The sequence below is a fragment of the Guillardia theta genome, assembly GCF_000315625.1.
Source record: "Guillardia theta CCMP2712 unplaced genomic scaffold GUITHscaffold_46, whole genome shotgun sequence".
Taxonomy (NCBI): domain Eukaryota; class Cryptophyceae; order Pyrenomonadales; family Geminigeraceae; genus Guillardia; species Guillardia theta.
Window position 1 is genome coordinate 164606 of NW_005434628.1, and position 19907 is coordinate 184512.

At 53.0% G+C, this 19907-nt stretch overlaps 4 protein-coding genes across 4 annotated transcripts; 1 reads left to right on the top strand and 3 right to left on the bottom strand.

The window, feature by feature from the left end:
* Positions 1-353: 353 nt before the first annotated feature.
* GUITHDRAFT_110537 (hypothetical protein) lies at positions 354-3027 on the bottom strand (the record flags this gene model as incomplete). The annotated part of the gene is made up of 14 exons (XM_005830337.1): positions 354-416; positions 467-535; positions 708-789; positions 840-881; positions 1118-1224; positions 1440-1485; positions 1823-1933; positions 2042-2091; positions 2142-2414; positions 2467-2520; positions 2572-2622; positions 2668-2755; positions 2812-2940; positions 2996-3027. 14 exons carry the CDS (start codon positions 3025-3027, stop codon positions 354-356), a joined length of 1197 nt encoding a protein of 398 aa, XP_005830394.1.
* Positions 3028-4478: 1451 nt separating this feature from the next.
* GUITHDRAFT_73165 (hypothetical protein) lies at positions 4479-5099 on the bottom strand (the record flags this gene model as incomplete). Its single annotated transcript, XM_005830338.1, has 1 exon — positions 4479-5099. A coding segment is annotated over one exon (621 nt), but the record flags the coding sequence as incomplete, so codon positions are not given.
* Positions 5100-9286: 4187 nt separating this feature from the next.
* On the top strand, positions 9287-13729 carry GUITHDRAFT_140466 (hypothetical protein; the record flags this gene model as incomplete). Its single annotated transcript, XM_005830339.1, has 27 exons — positions 9287-9339; positions 9385-9455; positions 9485-9574; positions 9626-9653; positions 9709-9819; positions 9907-10300; positions 10351-10399; positions 10451-10482; positions 10630-10664; positions 10826-10900; positions 11228-11303; positions 11352-11385; positions 11430-11515; positions 11578-11727; positions 11776-11868; positions 11920-11998; positions 12111-12186; positions 12236-12338; positions 12384-12462; positions 12511-12596; positions 12641-12737; positions 12782-12861; positions 12907-13005; positions 13050-13106; positions 13157-13333; positions 13523-13612; positions 13724-13729. 27 exons carry the CDS (start codon positions 9287-9289, stop codon positions 13727-13729), a joined length of 2406 nt encoding a protein of 801 aa, XP_005830396.1.
* A 232-nt stretch (positions 13730-13961) lies between these two features.
* GUITHDRAFT_110540 (hypothetical protein) lies at positions 13962-17266 on the bottom strand (the record flags this gene model as incomplete). Its single annotated transcript, XM_005830340.1, has 17 exons — positions 13962-14015; positions 14061-14111; positions 14157-14213; positions 14517-14663; positions 14741-14815; positions 14968-15000; positions 15093-15132; positions 15312-15361; positions 15407-15460; positions 15639-15677; positions 15722-15796; positions 16050-16112; positions 16229-16303; positions 16551-16611; positions 16786-16895; positions 16936-16971; positions 17228-17266. 17 exons carry the CDS (start codon positions 17264-17266, stop codon positions 13962-13964), a joined length of 1059 nt encoding a protein of 352 aa, XP_005830397.1.
* Positions 17267-19907: the final 2641 nt, after the last annotated feature.

Sequence of the window (19907 nt, forward strand, 5' to 3'; positions counted from 1 at the left end):
TCCCTCCTTCCTTCCTCCCTCCCTTCCTCCCCTCCCTCCCTTTCCTCCCTCCCTTCCTCCCTCCGTTCCTTGACTTCCTCCCATCTTCCCCTCCTTTCCACTTGCTCTCTCGATTCGTATTCCTCCTCATCTCACCGATGTACAGGCAGACGTTCTCAAGGAGGAAGCAGCAGGAACTTTCCCTGCATGGCCGTCATCGCTGCGCGTGCCCACGTCTCATACCTGTCAGCACGCGCTCCCTCCTCTACCACCTCCACCACATCGTTCGGCAAGAGCTGGATGGCGTGCAGCAGGTCAAGGATGCGCCTGGAGGAAACGGGGGGAGTGAGAAGCTGGTTGAAAGCCCTTCCTCCCTACTTCGCGTATCCCCTGGCGTCTCCGATGTCGACCGACGCCTGGATCATGAGCGAAAAGCCCTGTTGTAGCGGGTCAACGGCTTTGCCGGCACTGACGAGCATCGGCAGACCTCGCACAGCGCCAGCGTGTTGAAGGATGCCTGGCTGATGTTGGAGGCGAACGTCGAACTGTCGTCGCTCTGACATGTCAGAGTCAATGAGTCTTACAGGAATATCACCATCCTCCTCCAATCACCCCCCTCCCTCTCCCCCCACACCATCCTTCATGTTCTCCTGCACCTGCTGCGTCCTCTTTCTCGTCCTCGTTCTTCTACCCTCTCTCCCCTCCCCTCCATCCTCCTCCTCCTCGACCTGAATCCCGCTCACACTCCCGAAGGTCCAGAATGCTGAGCTTGCAAACACAGCAATGGCAATGATCAGGTAGTTGACGATGCTGCACCGGCACGTCAGTTGCATCCTGACATGAAACAGAACCTGCTTCACCTCCCAAAGTACATGAACATGTTCGACGACATGTTCAAAAACCTGAGAATACAACAGCAATCACCACTCAGCCGCATCCCCGCAAACTCCAAGTGCTATTCCTGTTCCTCTCAACCTCTCCTCTTAAAGCATCCACCACCACCACCACCACCACCACCTCCTCCTCCTCCTCCTCCTCCTCCTCCTCCTCCTCCTCCTCATCCTCGACCTCCTCCTCCTCCTCCTCCTCCCACTTGTTTTCTTTTCCATCTGCTACGCTCTCGCATCACTCTTCTCACCAGTGTCTTGACGCAACTTTCAGCTGCACATTGTAGACATCCACGAGATTGTTGTGAGTGATTTCTCTCAGGAAGTCAACGCCCTTCGACATGCTGATCTCTTGCGCCTGAACGCGATCCTGAGCCTCGACCAACAAGGAACGGAGAAGCGAACAAGAGGTGGGGGAGGAGGCATGAAGGGGAGAGGAAGAGGAAGAGGAAGAGGAAGAGGAAGAGGAAGAGGAAGAGGAAGAGGAAGAGGAAGAGGAAGAGGAAGAGGAAGAGGAAGAGGAAGGAAATGAGGAAAGAAAAGCAAAGGAAAGGGAAAGGGAAAGGATCACACCATATCCACAGTCCACTTGTGAGTCAAACGGAAATCTCCTTCCAACCTTAATGGAAACATATCAGACCGCCATCACAACTCTTGCTTTAGATGCTCATCATTCTTCGCTACTAGTACCTCACTCTGCTCTCCTGTCCTCCTTGTTTCTCCCCTGACTCTCCCCTGTAATTCGCTCCATCCTCCTCCCCTCTCTCCTCGTTACTGCTACACTCCTTCCCCATCCTCCATCCTCCCCTCCTCTCCCCTCCTCTCCCCTCTCCTCTCCTCTCCTCTCCTCTCCTCTCCTCTCCTCTCTCCTCTCCTTCCTTCCTGCATTTCCTCGCCTCTCACTACCGTTTCTCCCTCTCTCTTCCCTTCTTGCCGTTCACCGCCAATCTCCTTACCTCTGGTGTTGTGCGACTCTCTTCTCAACCGAACGCGCCAGCAGGTGGTTGATCAACAAGCCGCTAAGGAAGAAACCAGAGATCGCAACCGGCGCCACCCAGCCAACAGCCCTGACAGAGTACACGGATCATGAACTTTCATACGTGACCACTCTCCTGCTTCTCATCGACTACGATCCAAGAATCTTTACATCATCATTTCCATGTATCTTGATCAACCTGAGCGAGAGGATCACGTAGACAGCGATGGAGACAGGAGCTGTGATGATCTATAAAGTGTGCATTAAATGCCGGACCTCAAACACATGCAACAGCAAACCTGGAGGACGATGCGAGAAATGGTGTCGCAGAGGAGTTTGGCATCGTTGACCAACCTCTGGTCGATGTTGTCCAACTTCTCGACAAGACCATCAGGCAAACCCAGCGAGTGTTTCCTTGAGCAGTCAACAAGCTTGGAGAGGATTCGCTTCCTCCCATCAAAGTACATCCGTTGCAATTGACTTGTCAATTCCAATCTCCACCTTGCAGCAAGGATCTCTATCGATCTCATGTCAGATTCCTCTGGCAGGCAAACAAGGTGTGAATGTGATGCCTGCGAGAAACTTTGCAGTCGAGTCCAGTAGGACTGTTATACTGTAGCAGACCAACGCTTTCACACAATTCGTTGCGAATGCTGCCAGGTCCTTGGCCAGCAAAGTCTGTGGGGTGCGTGAATATCCTCTGACCATGGCGATACGCACAGAGACAACCTTGTAGAACGCCCCGAGGATGGAGCCCGCCGTCGAAGCAACCAGAGCCACCTACAAACCACCATCACTGCCATCAAGAGGAAGCGATCGCGTTACCTTGGCCAGGCACACGCTTGTGATCACACAGAAGTAGAAGGTGCTTGATGGAGATTTCCGGATGGTTGAGAGAACAAGTGTCCAAGTGCTGCGCGAATGCAACAATCTGAAGCATGCTGAGGAGGAGGAGCCCTTTCAGAGCACGTAACTTCACCTTCCGTCCTCGCTGACATTAGCACTGGCATCGCAAGTGTGACCCCCCCGGACTTCTTGCGGATCGTCTTCTTGCCTGCAGCAGCGTCCAGCCGCAAGTCAGACAAGGATGCCCTGCTCCTGCCTTGAGGGCTCGCACAACCCCATCCAACACATGCAACCCTCTTCCTCGTACCTCAGCAGTGCCTCCTTTACATCCCCTGCCATGGATCCTATCAAAACAAGAGGTCTCTTTCGGCCCGGACGATCATGGTGCGAGTGCCCAAAGCCCACGATCGCCGGCCCGGCCGGGCCGGGTCACCGGATCACTGAGAGTCACTGCCGGGCCCCGGCGGCGGCCCGGCCGATCCGATCAAACTCCCCTGGCCCTAGTACTGCGGCCGCCCTGGCATGATCGTCTGAGTGCGGGCCGCGGCGGCGGCGGCCGGGCCGGCCGTTGGGCCTCAGTCAGATTTCCTGGAACACGGTGAATTCTACATGTTTTCTCAAACTTGAAATTTGGTTGACCATACTTTCATTTTGAACTTCGGAACGTGTTGAGGGGAATGTAACAATATTTAGCCGCAAAGAGAAGCAAACACGCATGCCTAACTAGTAACAAGTGAGACTGAGAGTACAAGTTAGACTGTTGGTGATGATGGTTGTGTGGTATAGCCCGCGGCAACATGATACTGAAATCTCATGATTATGATCCCTGAGCCACCTGAGCCACCTGAGCTGCTCGACTGGCAGACCATCCCACCTCCTCCTCCTCCTGTACCAGCGATTCCATCTCCACTGTCACCTGATCCTCCTCCTCCAATCCCCCCGCTTCCTGCTGGTCCGCAGGCACCAGGGGTACGACCACCACCACCACCTCCTCCTCCTCCTCCTCCTCCTCCTGCATAAAAGTTGCCATCCAACCACTCCATTCCAGCCCCCCCATCTCCACCTGTGATATTTCCAACGCCACCGACCGTACTTGCACCGCCACCGCCACCTCCTCCACTCGATTTCTCTCCAGAACCACCGTTGCTACCATAGTATATGACAGAAGCAGATGTCTTTGAGCCTGATACGCCCTTGGTTGCTGTCCCACCTACATTCGCACCATAACAGCCATTCCCACCTCCTCCTGACCCACCATCTGCTCCTATTTGACTGCTGCAATATCCACCCCTCCCCCCTCCATATGCGATTTCGGTGACTTTACCTCCGCTTATCCCGCTGTCCTGTCCGTCCTGTGAGCTTGGTCCACCCTTGCCCACGTAAAACGTGTAGTTCACACCAGCTTCAAGAAGGATTTTGCCCATTCCAAACCCACCGGCCCCACCACCACCTCCTCCTTCAACTCCCGTGTATGTTCCCCCACCACCTCCACCACCAGCAACTATGAGAATATCAACTTCCGTACTCTGCCAAAACGTAACTGTGTAGATCGAATTATTCTCAGAGCCGATGTAATTGAACTTGAATTGAATCTGTTGTGTAGATGTTTCAAAGGTAGGAGTAATTGATGGAAAGATTGTCACATTGAAATCTCCTTTCACACAAACCGTATCGCTCATGTTCGTACACGCTACTGACTCCAACGTTCCAGCGGAGCACGTCGAGCAGTTTGTGCATACTGTATCGCTGTTGCTGCTGCAGGTGCTGCTGGCGTACTGGCCGCTCGGGCACGTCGAGCAGTTTGAGCATACTGTATCGCTGTTGCTGCTGCAGGCGCTGCTGGCGTACTGGCCGCTCGGGCATGTCGAGCAGTTTGAGCATACTGTATCGCTGTTGCTGCTGCAGGCGCTGCTGATGTACTGGCCGCTCGAGCATGTCGAGCAGTCTGAGCATACTGTATCGCTGTTGCTGCTGCAGGCGCTGCTGATGTACTGGCCGCTCGAGCATGTCGAGCAGTTTGTGCATACTGTATCGCTGTTGCTGCTGCAGGCGCTGCTGATGTACTTGTCGCTCGAGCATGTCGAGCAGTTTGAGCATACTGTATCGCTGTTGCTGCTGCAGGTGCTGCTGATGTACTGGCCGCTCGGGCATGTCGAGCAGTTTGAGCATACTGTATCGCTGTTGCTGCTGCAGGCGCTGCTGATGTACTGGCCGCTCGGGCATGTCGAGCAGTTTGAGCATACTATACCGCTGTTGCTGCTGCAGGTGCTGCTGGCGTGCTTGCCGCTCGGGCATGTCGAGCAGTTTGAGCATACCGGGTTGCTCCAAGTTGCTATGTATACATTGATGCTGTATGCATGGCCAACAACATTGTATGTGGGACCGGAATTCCAATAAAACCCGGTTCCCATAGTGTTGCCTTTTTCATACCGCAAAATTTGATCTGTATAGATTGCAGTTGAGTTCGTTGATATGTAGGCTGCCAAGGAACTGTTGTCATCATAGTATGTGGAATAGTCGATCCCCCCAGATGAGGACCAATCTGCATTGATGAAGAAGTAATACATGACAAAGAGCAGCTGGTTCTGCTTGTTGTAATACAGCCTTTCCTCCCACTGTGACAAGACAGAACCAGTGTCTTGGAGCAAGGTTCGACTGTACGTCCATGACAAAGAGCATCCTATGCTCAAGTATTCGTTGTCTGGGCAGGTACATGGCGAGCATACCGAGTCACTTGTACCGCTACATCCCCCAGTCTTGTAATGCCCACTAGGGCAGGATGAGCATACCGAGCATACCGTATCATGCGTACCGCTGCATCCCCCAGTCTTGTAATACCCACTAGGACAGATCGAGCATGTCGAGCATACCGAGTCGCTCGTGTTGCTGCATCCCCCGCTCCTGTACTTCCCGCTGGGACAGGTCGAGCATGTTGAGCATACCGTATCACTCGTACTGATACATCCTCCAGTCTTGTACTTCCCACTAGAACAAGTAGCGCATTTCAGGCAAGAATGGCTTGAAGAATCCCAGTAATAGTTGGAGTTGCAGTCACAGCCCGTGAAATGTCCTGGGTTGAGGGACTGACAAGAAACTTGATAGGAGTTCGGATCAACGCAAGACTGACAAGAAGACTCAGAGCTGCAAGCCTGTGAGATGGAGGTATCGCACTCCATCCCATAATCATACAGCAACACCAACATACATGCCTGCACCCACCGCATTATGTGATGTGCTGCCTTTCTTCGGTTTGGCTGTCTTCAAATATATGCCGATTAAAATTTCAAGAAAACACTAAAAATAATTGATAATTTCACATATTCGGGTAAAAATTTGGGGTAAGCTTGATGCAGCTGGCCAGTGGTGTGAAATGCAGTACTCTCAGGGCCTACCCACCGTGGCTTCCCCCTTCCCCGAGCATCGGATTACTACCAGTTGGTGCTCAGTGCTAGTGTGTTTGAGGGGTGGGTAGTCTTAAAACCAGTATCAACTTATGCCGTTCACTTTTGCAACTCAGCGCCCCGAAGTTAAGTTTGAGTCGGGTCTTAGGATCAGTCCTGAGTCAGCAGACGGTGCGCCGCGGCGCGGCCCGTCGCCGATTAGTGACCGGTCGGTGTTCGGCTCCGGGAGTCACGGGCCGCCGCCCGGCCGGGCCCGCGAGGGCCGGGCCCGTCCGCCGCCGATCCGAGTCACCCCGCGACTCCGTAGTACTGAGTCTAACTTCAAGTCAAGTTGTTGAACCATTGAACCGTGACGTGACTAGGCTGCCAGTGTCGGAGCCAGTGAGCCCGGCAGGTACGGTCCGACGGTCCGATCAGGCTGGGGGCCTCCGAGTCGGGCCGGGCAGCAACGCCGCGGCCGCGGACCCGGCCCGGGGCCGTACTGAACCTCAGACACTGAGTCACTGGGCCGTCATCACGACGTGAGTCACCGTCACGTCGGAACAAGTTCAAGGGTTAGGAATCTGTCACTCAGTGTGTGGTCCACGCATGCGTCCACTGTGAGCTCACGCTGGCCGCGAGGCCCCCGGCCCGCCGGGGCGGCCACGAGGGAGCCCCTCCGACCGCTGTGTGCGAGTCAGTCTGTGGCATGGCGGCACTGGCCTGCCCAGCCGTGATCGCGGCCGATCGGATGATCCTGTACACAGGAGTCCCCTGGCACTGCATTTCCCGGCGGCTTCCGCGAACTTTAGTTCGGAACTCGGGCATGATGTACCGTCTTGAGGCTATCATGCATTTACACCCACTTCAGTGTTCTACTGTTCATCGACTTCATCTAAAGATATTGGCATTTTGGCCCTGTTCTCAATCAGTGTATGTCCAGACCTCTGTATTTGACTTTACTAGTCTGAGATACTCAAGCAAGCAGTCCGCCTGACATATCGTTCTGGTGGGAGGCATAATGACGAAATTCACGCCCATGATTGTTGGAATTGCCGAAAGCAAGAGATTCCACGAGACTTCCTCTGTACCTGTTATGAGAGAGTGACGACAGTCATACACCACAGATCAGGATAAATAAGTCAATGCCAAGGATATTCCAAGAAAACAAAAACCGCAAAGAGAGATCGCATTGTGCAAAGAGACATTGTGAAATCAATTACCTTCCAGCTCCTGTCCCGATATCTAATGAGTGACCGTAGATGATCTTATTCAAGGTCTAAAAAACAAGAGATGCTTACAAACCATCACAAAATGGCATCAAATTTACCGATTTCCCAAGTTTGGGATGAACAGCGTGCATTGGGTCTGTCTGAAATGGCCAAGAGGACCCCATCCTGTAGCAAACAGCATTAATTTCCAAGAAGCGCAAGAAATTCAATTGCATCAAGCCAAAATGATAACCTCAATTTCCTTTCTCCTACACACTAAGAATGAAAATCCCTGTTGAAAATAGTGCACACCTTCATTTTCTAGTGCTATCCCGTGACCCCCTCCCCTCCTCCTTCCTCTTTCCGCCATTGCTTCCCTCATCCTCCCATACACGGCTCATCGTAATGATAGCCGCAGCAGCATCCTTGGAATGCCGAAGAGTCAACTTGGCATTGTCTTCTTGCAGGCCGTAACCGACAAAAACTGCTTCATTGAAAACCGTCATGTAACGTCTGCAATCAAAGATATTGACTCTTCCAACGGCTGCAACAATATTTAAACAACGAATTCCCTGCAATGATGAACTAAAAAAAAGGACCCCTCCTACCCCACTACCCCCAAGCAAAAATCCGACAACCCACCCTTTGTCTAGCCGTAATCTCCAGTCTTTTCCGTGGACCATATATCTCGAGATCGGAGGGAAACAGCGTTGTTGTCAGCAACCCACCCCCATCCACAAAGTACCCATTCATTCACAGCCCCTACCCCTTCCGTCCCTGCGATACCCACAGACTAGGGGTACATGGATGTGATGTACCCCTACCCACCCCAATGAGAGTTTTACAGCACACAGATTATAGAGACAGAAGATATACCGTCAGAAGAGTCTTTATTAAAACAAATATTTATTTCGTAAAACCTTTTTTTTCCGTATCCAGGCATGTTCAATATACTTTTTAGACATTTAAATATGTTTTTAACCCTTTTACCAAATAAATTAAAAAACGATTTGATGACGACCCTGTCTCCTATCTATTTGATGTATGGTGGGGTCATCCAACAGCTAAAACCCTGTTTTTTGGTCCATAGCGTCCCATTGGATCCCTCCGGGCCCGCATCAGGTGTAACCTCCACCCTCGATATCCCCTACCCCCTCTTGGAGAAACAATTTTATTGATAACGTGGGGGGTACTTGTACTACCCTACCTCCATTTCAACCAAAAATTCTTGACCCACCCCAATGCAGGAAAAGAAGTTTTGCCTTATTGAGGACCCCTCTTTTACCATTGCTTAGTACCAGTAAGTCCCCACCTGCTGTCCAAAAACCACCCCACCCCCTTGGGTCGAACTCTTGCAATTCAATTACGAAAGAATGCAGAGCGAGAGAGCGGAGTGCGATGGCAGGGCGAAGCTGGAAAGAAGCGATGTCAGGGTTTATGAAAGACATGCATCATGATATGTCAGTCATCAGACGTATAGATTGAAAGAGGCAGAGGTGTATGATAAGGTCTATTGTGAGGAAGAGTCAAGATGGGCTCCACAGCGACCAATGCATCCTGAAGGAGAGAGGCAATTATGAGTTTTAGAAATACGAGCAAATTATGTTTATGATGTAGAGCATGCATGCACATTAATATCTTTTGTGATTGGTTTTGTAGTGGTCAAAACTACTGTAATGTCGGGAAATGAGAATTGTTCCGTCCCATGAACTACAGATTTGTTGAACTGCGAAACACTAGTTTTTTCCAGGTTGAAGGTTATGTTGTTTTTATGAAAAGGACTGTAGACTTGAACGTTTCCTGCACGCAAAGAGAAAAGAGAAATATCGAACGTTTCTTGATTTTTCCTTCTTGTTTGATTTCTTAACTGAGTTCAACTTTGTGTGATTTCCTATCTGTGACAGTCGGACAGGATGGATTCGCTGAGCGGCTAAGCATGCTGCAATCTATGCACTATTCTGCGTCCAAGTAACTTGGAAGACTGCCCTCATTCTGGCCCCGATAAGCATGCTCACCCCTACAACTGCTGCTATCCAATGGTTCTACAAACGAGGAGACAGGTCCTTGCTCTTAAGCAAGGTTGGAACTTACAGCTCCAAAATCAGGTGGGAGCCCTTCGGCGAGACAGAAAACGTTGCTTTGGAGGAAGCGTTTATGAACAGAGAGTCCCTTGTTGGTGTGTGGGAGTGGGACGGCAGATTGCAGATCACTCATCGTTCGTTGAAATTTTAGATTTTGGAAGAGGTGTCTATCCAGCGTACGTTGACGAAAGAGTGCAATACAACCATGAAGCTGGTAAACAGAATGTTGAAGGGACAACTGTTTCGAGATTGATAGCTTGTTTAGGTTCAAAGAGGGACATCTTGCGTGGAAGGTTGGTGACCGAAGTCCATAGCACCTCCTCTCATGAGACTGATTCTGTACCTTAGCTGGTTTTTCCAACGATCCGATGGATCTCTTTGTCCTTTCACTGAGATTGAAGCATACAAGCTTGAAGTCGGATTTCCAGCAGGCAAGATTTCGTTTTCCGCGAATCGAAGGTCGTGATGTCGCTTCAGATGCATCGCATACTACGCATTCTTGCGTGAAACTGAATGATTCGCACGTGGTCTTCCGTGCCCTTCCAGGAGACTTTGCACAGGTACCTGCGTACGATTCATCCCATTGAGCTCCGATAACTTTGTTGATGCTATCCAGGTCAACTTGCAGAGCAAATCAGTGCGTTGGGTTACCCCAGCATATGAGCCTGGCCACCTTCCCCGGCGCGAAGTGAAGCCATTGATCGATGCCTGTTGGGCAAGCACCGAGCTGAGCTGCTTCCTGATCAACGACGAAGAGAAAGTTGAAGAAAACAACACCTCGAACAACTCATCTGGGTTTCCGACCCCGAGAGAGGAGGCTGATCAGATGCAAAAAGTTCGATGGTGGTGGCGGGACATTGGGATGGGAACATGGCAAGCGTTCAGCTTTGAGGACAGCAGGGAGATTGAAAAAGCCTGGAAAAGTGGCAATCCCACTGAGGTATCTCACGGCTGCTTCCATTTTCTCAACCAACTCTCATCTGTCTACAGGTCGTCGCTCGTGATGGAATGTCTTGGATAAACATAAAGAAATGCAAAGGTTTTTAATGAGATTGGAACCACATTCCAGCTTATGAGAATCTCTCTGCAGATCAAAATGGCAACACTGCTCTGCGTGCAAGGGTGAGTCGGTTGCTGTCATCCATCTCGGTTGCTCAACTTTATCCTATAGTGGCATTGGAGGCACAATGATGGTCACTTGCGGCCATTTGATGAGATTGAAGCGGTCAATTTTGGATGCATAAGAGGTTGGATCTGACTGAGCAATAGGATGCCCTTGATCTGGAATACGTGATCATTCCATGGTATATTCAATCTCCAAGTGTTGTCACCCGTCTCATATTGTGGCAGGGCTTTGATTCAAGAAAAGCGTCTTCGCAGGCTTTTTGAACCCTTTAGGGATGGCCTAACGCTTCGTGTATATGCAATTGTCGGACTTTCGCACGCATCATGAAATACGCTTCAGGACTTGTTTCCCGACGTCAAAGAAGAAACCGAGCAGTCTGAGAGTGTTTGGCTTTACAACTGGATACAAAGTCAGGTTGGATCTATTCTTGTTTCGGGGTGCCAAGAGTAATCGTATGCAGTTGAGTCAGTTTGACATTCTGTCGGATGAAAGTAATCGGCATGTCATGCTCATTCTCCTGCTGACTGTGTATTAGACTTAACAGTGTTGATGAGAATGTGCAACGCAATCGCCTGTAACTTTGCTGCCTAAGTTTCAAGACCCAAACTGAAATGTCATTTCGAATAGCATTCGTTTTGCAAACCGCCGGCAGTCAGGAGGGGATTGCACCCCAAGCAGAAAATGAAACGTTGGAAACTGCTTTGGCTGCGCTTGGGGAAGAAACTGATGAGCTTTTGTTAGATCAATCTTGACCGTACAAGAATCTGAGAATTTGAAATTTGCCACCAACTCGATTTTAGCTCATATCTATATCACGGTAGATTCCGAACAGCTGATTGTCGTGCTTTGACTCTGTTTGTTTCAGAGTAAGGGCAGAACTCGTTTTTTGGCTGGAGCATGTAGATTTTTGCTTGCCTGTAATGGTTTCTTTTGACTTCAACAGGTCGGGTTCACATGATGTATCAACAACATCGAAGAGTAATGCGCAAATATCAATTTTCAAGCAATTCTCTGTTGGACAAGGAGCAGGTAGTCTCCGCCGTGTTTGTTTTTGACTGCTCCCTTCCACGAGCCTGCTGATTTGATGAAAGGCTGCTTGCATCTCTACTTTGGACGGAGCGCTTGCAATCCTATACTCGTTTGTCAAGGACAAAGCGAATGGGTCTGACAGTCAAGTGGGCGAATGGTGCGGTCTGGCGAATATTAGCAGAGCGGTGTATGATTCATCCATCAATTGGAGGGTATCCATTACAGTGATTGTAGGAACTTGAACTGATGGATTTTTGAAGGTTGAAGCGAGCAAATTTGGTTATTTCCCACGTGCGGTAGATCTAGGAAAGGAGAGATTTGCTACGATTTCAAAAAGTGGAGGCTTTGTGCAGGTGTTGTTCTGTGCAACTGCAATTTCCTAGCAGATGTAATGTTTGTCTCAGGTTAGAAAAGATTCTGGAACAAGGAGGTTGATCGTACAGGGATATTATGAAGGAAACGATACGATGAATGATCTGCCTGGTGCCTTGGAGCCTATGCATGATCTCCATGTTGAAGAAAAAGTTGATGACGATGACGGTGCATTACTTCATAGTTGTTTTGCTCTTTGCCTGACTTATGCCTAACTCTGCAGATGCGCTGCTGGAAGAGCATGACACTGAGAGCCTGTGGAAATTGTGGCATGAAGGGAACGACGATCAAAAGACAAGGTCCAAGGTCTCTCTCTTTTCTGCAGCGTTGACGATTCATCACTTGTAGAATGATGGAACCGCTTCTGCTGAGATTATGCTTTCCCAAAGTTAAGGTTGCTCTCAAGAAGAAGATTCTCACTGAAAAGGATTTTGTCGTCAACTACTGCAAGGTATGTCGCCATGCGTGACTGCTTTCCGTGAGTGAAATTCCATAGATTGGGAATTCCCCTCAAACCGTCTTGTTCTTGCACGGGTTTGGCACAGGGTTGGGGGTATGGCTCAACTCGATGGCAGGTGTGAATCTTTTCGTGATGGGACGGCAATGATCTGACGTGGGTCCAGAGCTTTGCAACTCAGCCACTGTTTTTGCGATCGACCTGCCAGGCCATGGACTCTCTTCACGGCCGGATTTCAGAGAGGATGGGGATGTAAACTCACGTGTTCGAGCTCGTCTTCGACTGACTGTCAACAGGCGAAGGCTGCCGAGAATTATTTCTTGGAGCCTGTGGAGATGTGGATCAAGGAGATGTGTGGAGACGGGGAGCCGCTGGAAACGTTTGCAATAGTCGGTAGGCCCTTGTTGAGGGATGGACCAGAGCTGAAGTCCTCCAAGGTCATGGCCTCGGAGCCTACCTTGCCGCTCGACTGGCGTGTAAGCAGCCGGACCGTGTGAAGAAAGTCGTTCTGGTCGAGGTGATTGCAATCTCAGCTTGTGGAGACACTGATCATTGCGGTCAGCCATGGGGGATGGGAGCGCCGAAGGCGAGCGAGGCGGACGTGCGGCTCCCGCAAAAGAGCATGCCGAGCCTTTTCCCGTCGTATTTTGTGAATAATGAGGTGAAGGGAGCGGGTCAGGTTGGGAGGAGGTGAGATGTTGGCAGTCGACATCCGGTGCTGCGATGAACCCGCAGTACATCCGGGTGATGAGGTCGATCACGGTGAGAGCCGTCCGGGCCTGCCATGCGCTGGGATCTGAGCTCTGGTGCAGCTGGACAAGCTGAAGGAGCTGTCGAGGAGCTACTTGCAGATCTGTGCGGTGGGGAGGTGCTCCACCTCCTTCTCTGCGGAGGACGTCATGAAGCAGTCGCCCTTCTTGGCATGCAAAGCTCTTTCCCTGGGAGGACGGTTGATGTTCCCTACTCGCCCTCTTGCACCCCAGATCATGGTGAAAGAAACTCCTGCCCTGCCCTGCCCTGCCCTGCCCTGCCCTGCCCTGCCCTGCCCTGCCCTGCCCTGCCCTGCCCTGCCCTGCCCTGCCCTCTAAATTCCCCTCATCTCTTCTCCCCTCTCCTTCCCCATATGTTTCCTCCCATCCTCTGTCTCTGCTTGTTGTCCTCTCTTCACTCGGGATCAGGGCGACAAAGGTTATGGACCAGGAATTCGAGTGCCGGTGACGATTCTTTTTGGAGACAACACGATTCTCGATGCCAGTGCGAGTCTCGAAGTAAGTCCAACTCTCCCTTCCCTCTCCCTCTCCCTTCCCTCCCTCCTCCCTCCTCCCTCCTTGCTACTTTCCCTCCTCCCTCCCCCTTTCCTCCTCGACCTGCGTACGCAGTGCTGACGTGAGCACTCAGTTGTCCAACAACAAGAAGAACGAGATATTCGTGCTGGTTATCCCGCAGTCAGGTGAGACACTTGACGCGCGCCCCTCGTCTCATGCGCTCTACCAGGGCATCACATTTATGCCGACAACCCCGTCGCATTCAATCGAGCTCTTCGTCGTTACGTTCTCTGACCCTCCTCCTCTATTCTTTCTCGGATTCAATGACATCAAACGGTGATGAAACAGCTTCTCACGCACTCGCCGACAAGGAGGAAAGCGCATGAGCGCGGATGAGGGTCAGGGCCTGTCAGTCCATCTTAGCAAGTCTCCACGCCTCCTCTCCGCGCACCTGACGCAGCACGAGAACCTTCCTGGCGTCGAGCATCCAGCTCTCCATGGGCTAAGGCCAGTCAGTCCTCCTCCATGCGCTAGCGCATGTGATCACCTTGGCGGTGCTAGGGGAGAGGTAGCCGAGCTCCTTGACCGCTCCCTCCAGGTCCCCCTGGCGCGGCAAGTGAGGGTGAGGAGATGGGACGAGGTAGGAAGGGGAGAGAGGAGGGGGAGGAAGAGGGGGAAGAGAAAGTGGGAGGAGACGAGACGAGACGAGACGAGACGAGACGAAAGGAGACGAGACGAGACGAGAGGAGACCTTGCGGAGGAAAACCCGAGCGCGGCGAAGTCGGACCTCCTCTCCCTCGCCGTTGGGGAGAGTTACGTCGGAGAAGGGTCGGAGGAAGCGACTTGCCGCCTTTAGAGGAGGAAGCGAATAAGCGGGAGGAAAGAGAGGAGAGGAGAGAGACGTTACCGCCGCCCATGCCTCCCCAACGAATCCAGAGCCGGCAGGAACGAGTAGTTGCTTCCTAGCTGCCACGATCGCCTCCTCAAGACCTTGCTGCAGGCGCTCGTGGCTGGGAACATCTCGCAGAGTCGTAGGGATACTCCTAACCGCGGTCTGCCTCCTCGTCAGCTGACCCCCATCGATCTCTCCCATCCTCTTCTCCCATCCTCTTCGCCTTCCTCCTCCCTCACCTGCACCAGCGGGTCCACGTTTGCAAGAGCTTGGATGACAGCGAGATCCTGATGGAACTCTCCCTCCTTGAGCGCCTGGAAGTTGCAGCAGTTCAGGGGGAGGAGGAGGAGGGGGGGGAGGGGGAGGAGGAGGAGGAGGAGGAGGAGGAGGAGGAGGGTAGACTGGGTTGAGTGGAAGAAGGACGAGAGAAGGACAAGAGACTAGGAGCGGGAGAGGAGGGAAAGACCTTGGAAGCGTTCTCGACGGCAAGGAAGATGCTCTGGAAACGAGGTCAGAAGAGCGAGCGAGAGGAGCGAGCATGGAGGTCAGGAGAGGAAGGGGGGAGGAGTGAGCAAGCACAAGATGAAGCACCTGCATGTTCCTGGACCAGTCGGAAGAATTCTTCGATTGCCTTAGCGAGCATGTCAGTCCCTCCTCTTCATCCCACTCTAACCGTTCCTCGTCCTCTCCCTGCTCTCCCTCCTCGTTCTTGTTCCGCCCTCCTCCTCTCCCGTCCCCTTCCACTTCCTCCTCTTCTCCCGTCCCCTTCCACTTCCTCCTCTATGCTCCCCGCTCCTCGTCAATCCTCACTCGAGCGTCTTGTCCAAGACTTGAAGGCGCAGGATGAGATCTTCTGCCTCCTGCGTTGCTCTTGAGATCCCTCAAACCTCAGCTTCTACCTTCACCTCCATGCGTGCGTTGGCTGCGATCTTGTACCGTGCTGCCAGCTCGTTGCGAAGCTGAGAAGAGATGAGGGCAGGAGCAAGAGGAGCGATGAGGAGGGAAGCGAGTTGGGAGGAGGAAAAGAAGAACGAAGAGGAGAAGGAAACCCTGGGGGGAAAGGAGGAGGGAGGAGGAGGAGGACGACGACGACATCGAAGACGAGGAGACGGAGGAGGGGATGGGATAGGGTCAAACCTCATCGATGGCATACTCGCTCTTCAGCAGCTTCTGGACCTGCAAGAGCGTCAGGTCGAAGCTTCTGCTGCACGTGCCATGACCTCGCGCATCCTGGAACGGAGGGAGGAAAGCTCATCTCCGCGTATGGCGACAGCATCCCACTCCTCCTTCATCTTCTGCTCCGAACGTGAGGAAGGAAAGGCGGAGGGGGGGGGAGGAGAGGAGAGGAGAGGAGAGGAGAGGAGAGGGGAGGATAGGACAGGATAGGAGAGGAGAGGAGAGGAGAGGAGTCAAGAAAAGGAGGGGAGGTGATAGGAGAGGAGCGGCGGGGAGGGGAGGGGAGGGGAGGGGAGGGGACGACAAAGTAGAGGAAGGGTCAGGAGGGGGGAGAACATTCGATGAAGCGGAGGGGGAGGAACAAGAGTCAACCTGCTCGAACTGCTGTCCTCTCCTCGTGATCTCGTCCTGGCATGCCCCATTGACCGCAGAGACCTGAAGGGCAACATCAGCGGGAAGGGAGGGGAGGAGAGGGAGGGGACGGAGGAGACGAGAGGGAGGAGGAGGAGGAGGAGGAGGAGGAGGAGGATGAGGAGGAAGAGGAGGCATACCTGCTCGTCCATCAGCCGCTGGATCTCTCGCTCGTGCGCAATCAGCTGCTCCTGCATCGCCTTCATCCCCTCGAGCTGCGACCAGAACGCGTGAGAAAGAAGCAGAGCAGGAGGAGGAGGGAGGTGTGAGTAGAGGACGTTCGAGTTAAAAAAAGGAGGGGGAAGAGGAAGACAAGGATGTTGTGACCACGAGTGAGCACGATCAATAGCACGAGGAAGAGAAGCCAGGAAGAGAATGGCAAGGGGCAAGACAGGAAAAGAGGAGATGACAAGGAGAGAGCAGGAGAGGAGGAGGAGGAGGATTTCTAGCTTGTATGGGAACCTTAGCTGTCTCTTCAGTCTGTTTCATCGCTTCTCGCAGCCTCATGCTCTCCAACTTGGTCCTTCAGCAGATTGTCAGCTCGTCATCCAACATGTCAAAGTAGCCGAACAAACATCGACCCTCACGCTGCGTCAAAACAAACAAACACAAACATCCAACATCATTCCCCTTCTTCGCCCTTCCCATCTTCCTCATCATCATGATCCTTTAAATCCTCCCCTCCTCCCTCCTCCACCTGCTGTCCAGCTCGAAGAGAAGGTCTCTCAGTCGAGCTCTCGCCTGGGCGATGGAGGCTCCCTGCTGCAGGCTCTTCTCCGAGCTCACGTCGATCTTGTTGCCCATCTCCTGCTGGTATGTCAGCTGGACTTTCACCCTCGGGCCTCACCTGGGCTTGCAAGACATCCGCGTGGTGCTTTTGCAGCTGGGAAAAGAACGAAAATGACGACAAGCAAAGTGATGATGATGATGATGATGATGATGATGATGAGGAGGAGGAGGAGGAGGAGGAGGAGGAGGAGGAGGAGGAGGCAAACAAGGCGAGAACAGAGAAGACGGAAAGGGAGATGGCGAGGGAGAGGGAGAGGGAGATGGCGAGGGAGAGAGAGAGAGAGAGGGAGCGGGAGAGCAGGAGGGTGAGAGATCTTTGTAGGTGTCTGGGTTGAGATGGTCAGAAGTACCTCATCAATGATCTTCGCTGCTGTGTGACCAGCCTGCATCGGAAAGGAGAAATCGTGACAACACGCATGCTGGAGAAACAGAACGAGCAGAGCAAAGGGAGGGGTGGAAGTGGTGGAGAGCAATGGGAGGAAGGAGAAAGGAGGAGGGAGGAAGAGCAGTAGCAGAGGGCAATGGGAGGAAGGAGGAGGAGGAGGAGGAGGAGAAGGAGAGCGGAAAACAGGCTCTACCTCGATCTGCTCCATCTGTTCGCGGAGAACATCGCCGAGGTGAGTTTCCTGCTGGAAGTAACTGAAGGCTCAAGGGCAGGGGGCGACTGTATGCCTGGAAGATCACTCGAGACTTCTCCTGCTGCACTTCCGCCTGGTTGAGCTGCGGCGAGTGAGTTGTGAGCTCTCAAGTCCGCAACCTCCACCTGCTCTCTGATCAACTTGTTGCGCTCGGAGATGGCGACCCTGCAGGGTCGTCAGGCCGGCTCGCAGTCGATCTCCCTCGACGGTTCACATGGCACTGTTGAGGTTGTCGAGTTGGTTCTGCAGCGAAGAGAGGAGGGAGGCAAGAGGAGAGCGAGGGGGAGGGGGAGGAGAAGGAGGAGGAGGAGGAGAAAACGAATAGAGAGCGGAGAAGGAGAAGATTTCAGTCTGATGAAAATTGTCTCCTCCTTCCCTCCCGCTCACTTGTAGCTCCTTCTCAATCATCCTCTTCCTTTCTGCTTCTTTCTCCTGGTACATATGGTGTTACATCGCCGGTCCCCTCGCCTCCTCCTCCTCCTCCTCCTCCTCCTCCTCCTCCTCCTCCTTGCCTGCAGTGCTGCTGCTTCCGCCATGAGGGCCGCTGCTGCCGACTGCCGGGAAGATGAGAGGAGGGACTGGAGGCGGAGACTGTTTCACCTCAATCCTCTCCTGCTGCTCCTTCGCTGCTCTCCTTGCATGCTCTTCGAACATGGTTAGGAGGACGGGAAGGCAGCAAACAGAGTTGCTCACCTATCATCTCTCCATCTGATTCCTTCTTGAGAGAGGCAGGAAGGGGGAGGGCATCGGAGGGAGGAGGGGGAGCAGACACAGGAGCAACGAGCTTCGTCGTCGTCGTCGGAGGAGGAGGCTTTGAGGACACCCCAAATGCCTGCAATGCCGTCCTCGTCATCACAAATGTTTCCTCACGATCTTCATCGACATTCACAGGATGGCAGAAGCAAGGGGAGGAAGCGTTGGAGAGACAGAAAGTAGAGGGATCAAACAGGAGGCGGAAAAGGAGCGATGATGACAGGAGGAGGAGGAGGAGGAGGAGGAGGAGGAGGGATCATGGAGGGGGCGGGAGGAGGAGAGATCATAGAAGGGGCAGGAAGAGGAAGGGGAATGAAAGCTGACAGGAGAGACAGCTCTGAGGTGGAGGGGCTGTCACTTGCCGTCAAGGTGCTCGAGGCCAGAGGAGGAGGGAGAACAGCCTTTACACCTTCAGTGAAGCCTTCCGGGTCAGTTTTGGCCTGCAGGAGCATCGTTACTTCCTCTCCCTCTCTCCCTCCCGCTCCTCCTCTCCTCCTCCAGCTCCTCTTCTCCCCCCGCTCCTCCCCGCTCCGTCTCCGTCTCCCTCCTCCCAGCAGCTCAGACTCTCATCTACCTTGAGAGTTAAGGCAACAACAGGCGTTGCCAACACTGCGGTGCCGAGCCCTGCCATGACGAAGGCACTACGAGTGCGTCCTTGCCCCCTCCTCTTCCTCTGCTGCTGCTGCTGTTGCTGCTGCTGCTGCTGCTGCTGCTCAGGCTCTTGCTGCTGCACTTGCTCCTCTTCAAAACAATCCGTCACTGATGGAAAGAAAGGCCAGGGAAGAACAGGAGGAGGACGAGGGAACGAGGACGAGAGCGATGGGGCAGGTAGGAGGAGGGGACCTGGTGGTTTTTGAACCGGAGGCAGCCGAGGGGATCGCGCGTTGGGACCATCTTTGATCTCCACGCTCTTTGCAGAGAAAGTGTCACGTCTCCTTTCACCAAAGGTGTGCGGGTCACCAGGAACCGACGGTTTCTAAGCGCTAGCGAAGATGGCTGGGGTCTGCTGGTGGTGTCAGGAGCATCGAGTAGAGGAGGAGCTTACTTCAGGGTCAATCCGTTTTTCAAGAGACGCTGCATCGCTCCCTCGTCCTTGCTTCCTTCGACCTCTTGCCGAAGGTCACTGAGACTGGCGGGCGCTCATGATCCTGTAGATGAGTTGAGCTTCCAACAGAGAGCTCGGTTTCTACTTCCATCAGTGTGCAAGCAGACTCCTTCTATGCCCAGGTCTTCCTCCCCCCACAACTATGTCCAATGCTTCTCTCAGACATATGCCCATCTCTTCATCCCGCTTCGATACATCAAATCTTAACACTGAGGCTCGATGCTTTCCTCGACGCTGCTGCCCCTTCCCTGTCATCGCACCTATGCCCTCTTCAACCCATGACCTCCTCCTTCTGCTCCTGCTCCTGCTCCTGCTCCTGCTCCTGCTCCTGCTCCTGCTCCTGCTCGTCCTCCTTCTCCTGCTCGTCCTACTGCCTGTGTCTGGCATCCTCGTCCTTCTCTTCATCTTCCTCTTCCTCTTCTGTCCTCCTCGTCCTCCCCCCATCTTGCCCTTACTGCTCCTCTGCATGAGCGAATTCATCATCGTTACGGAACCGTTACAATTCCTTCCGGCCATTCAACGTTTCGGGGCACC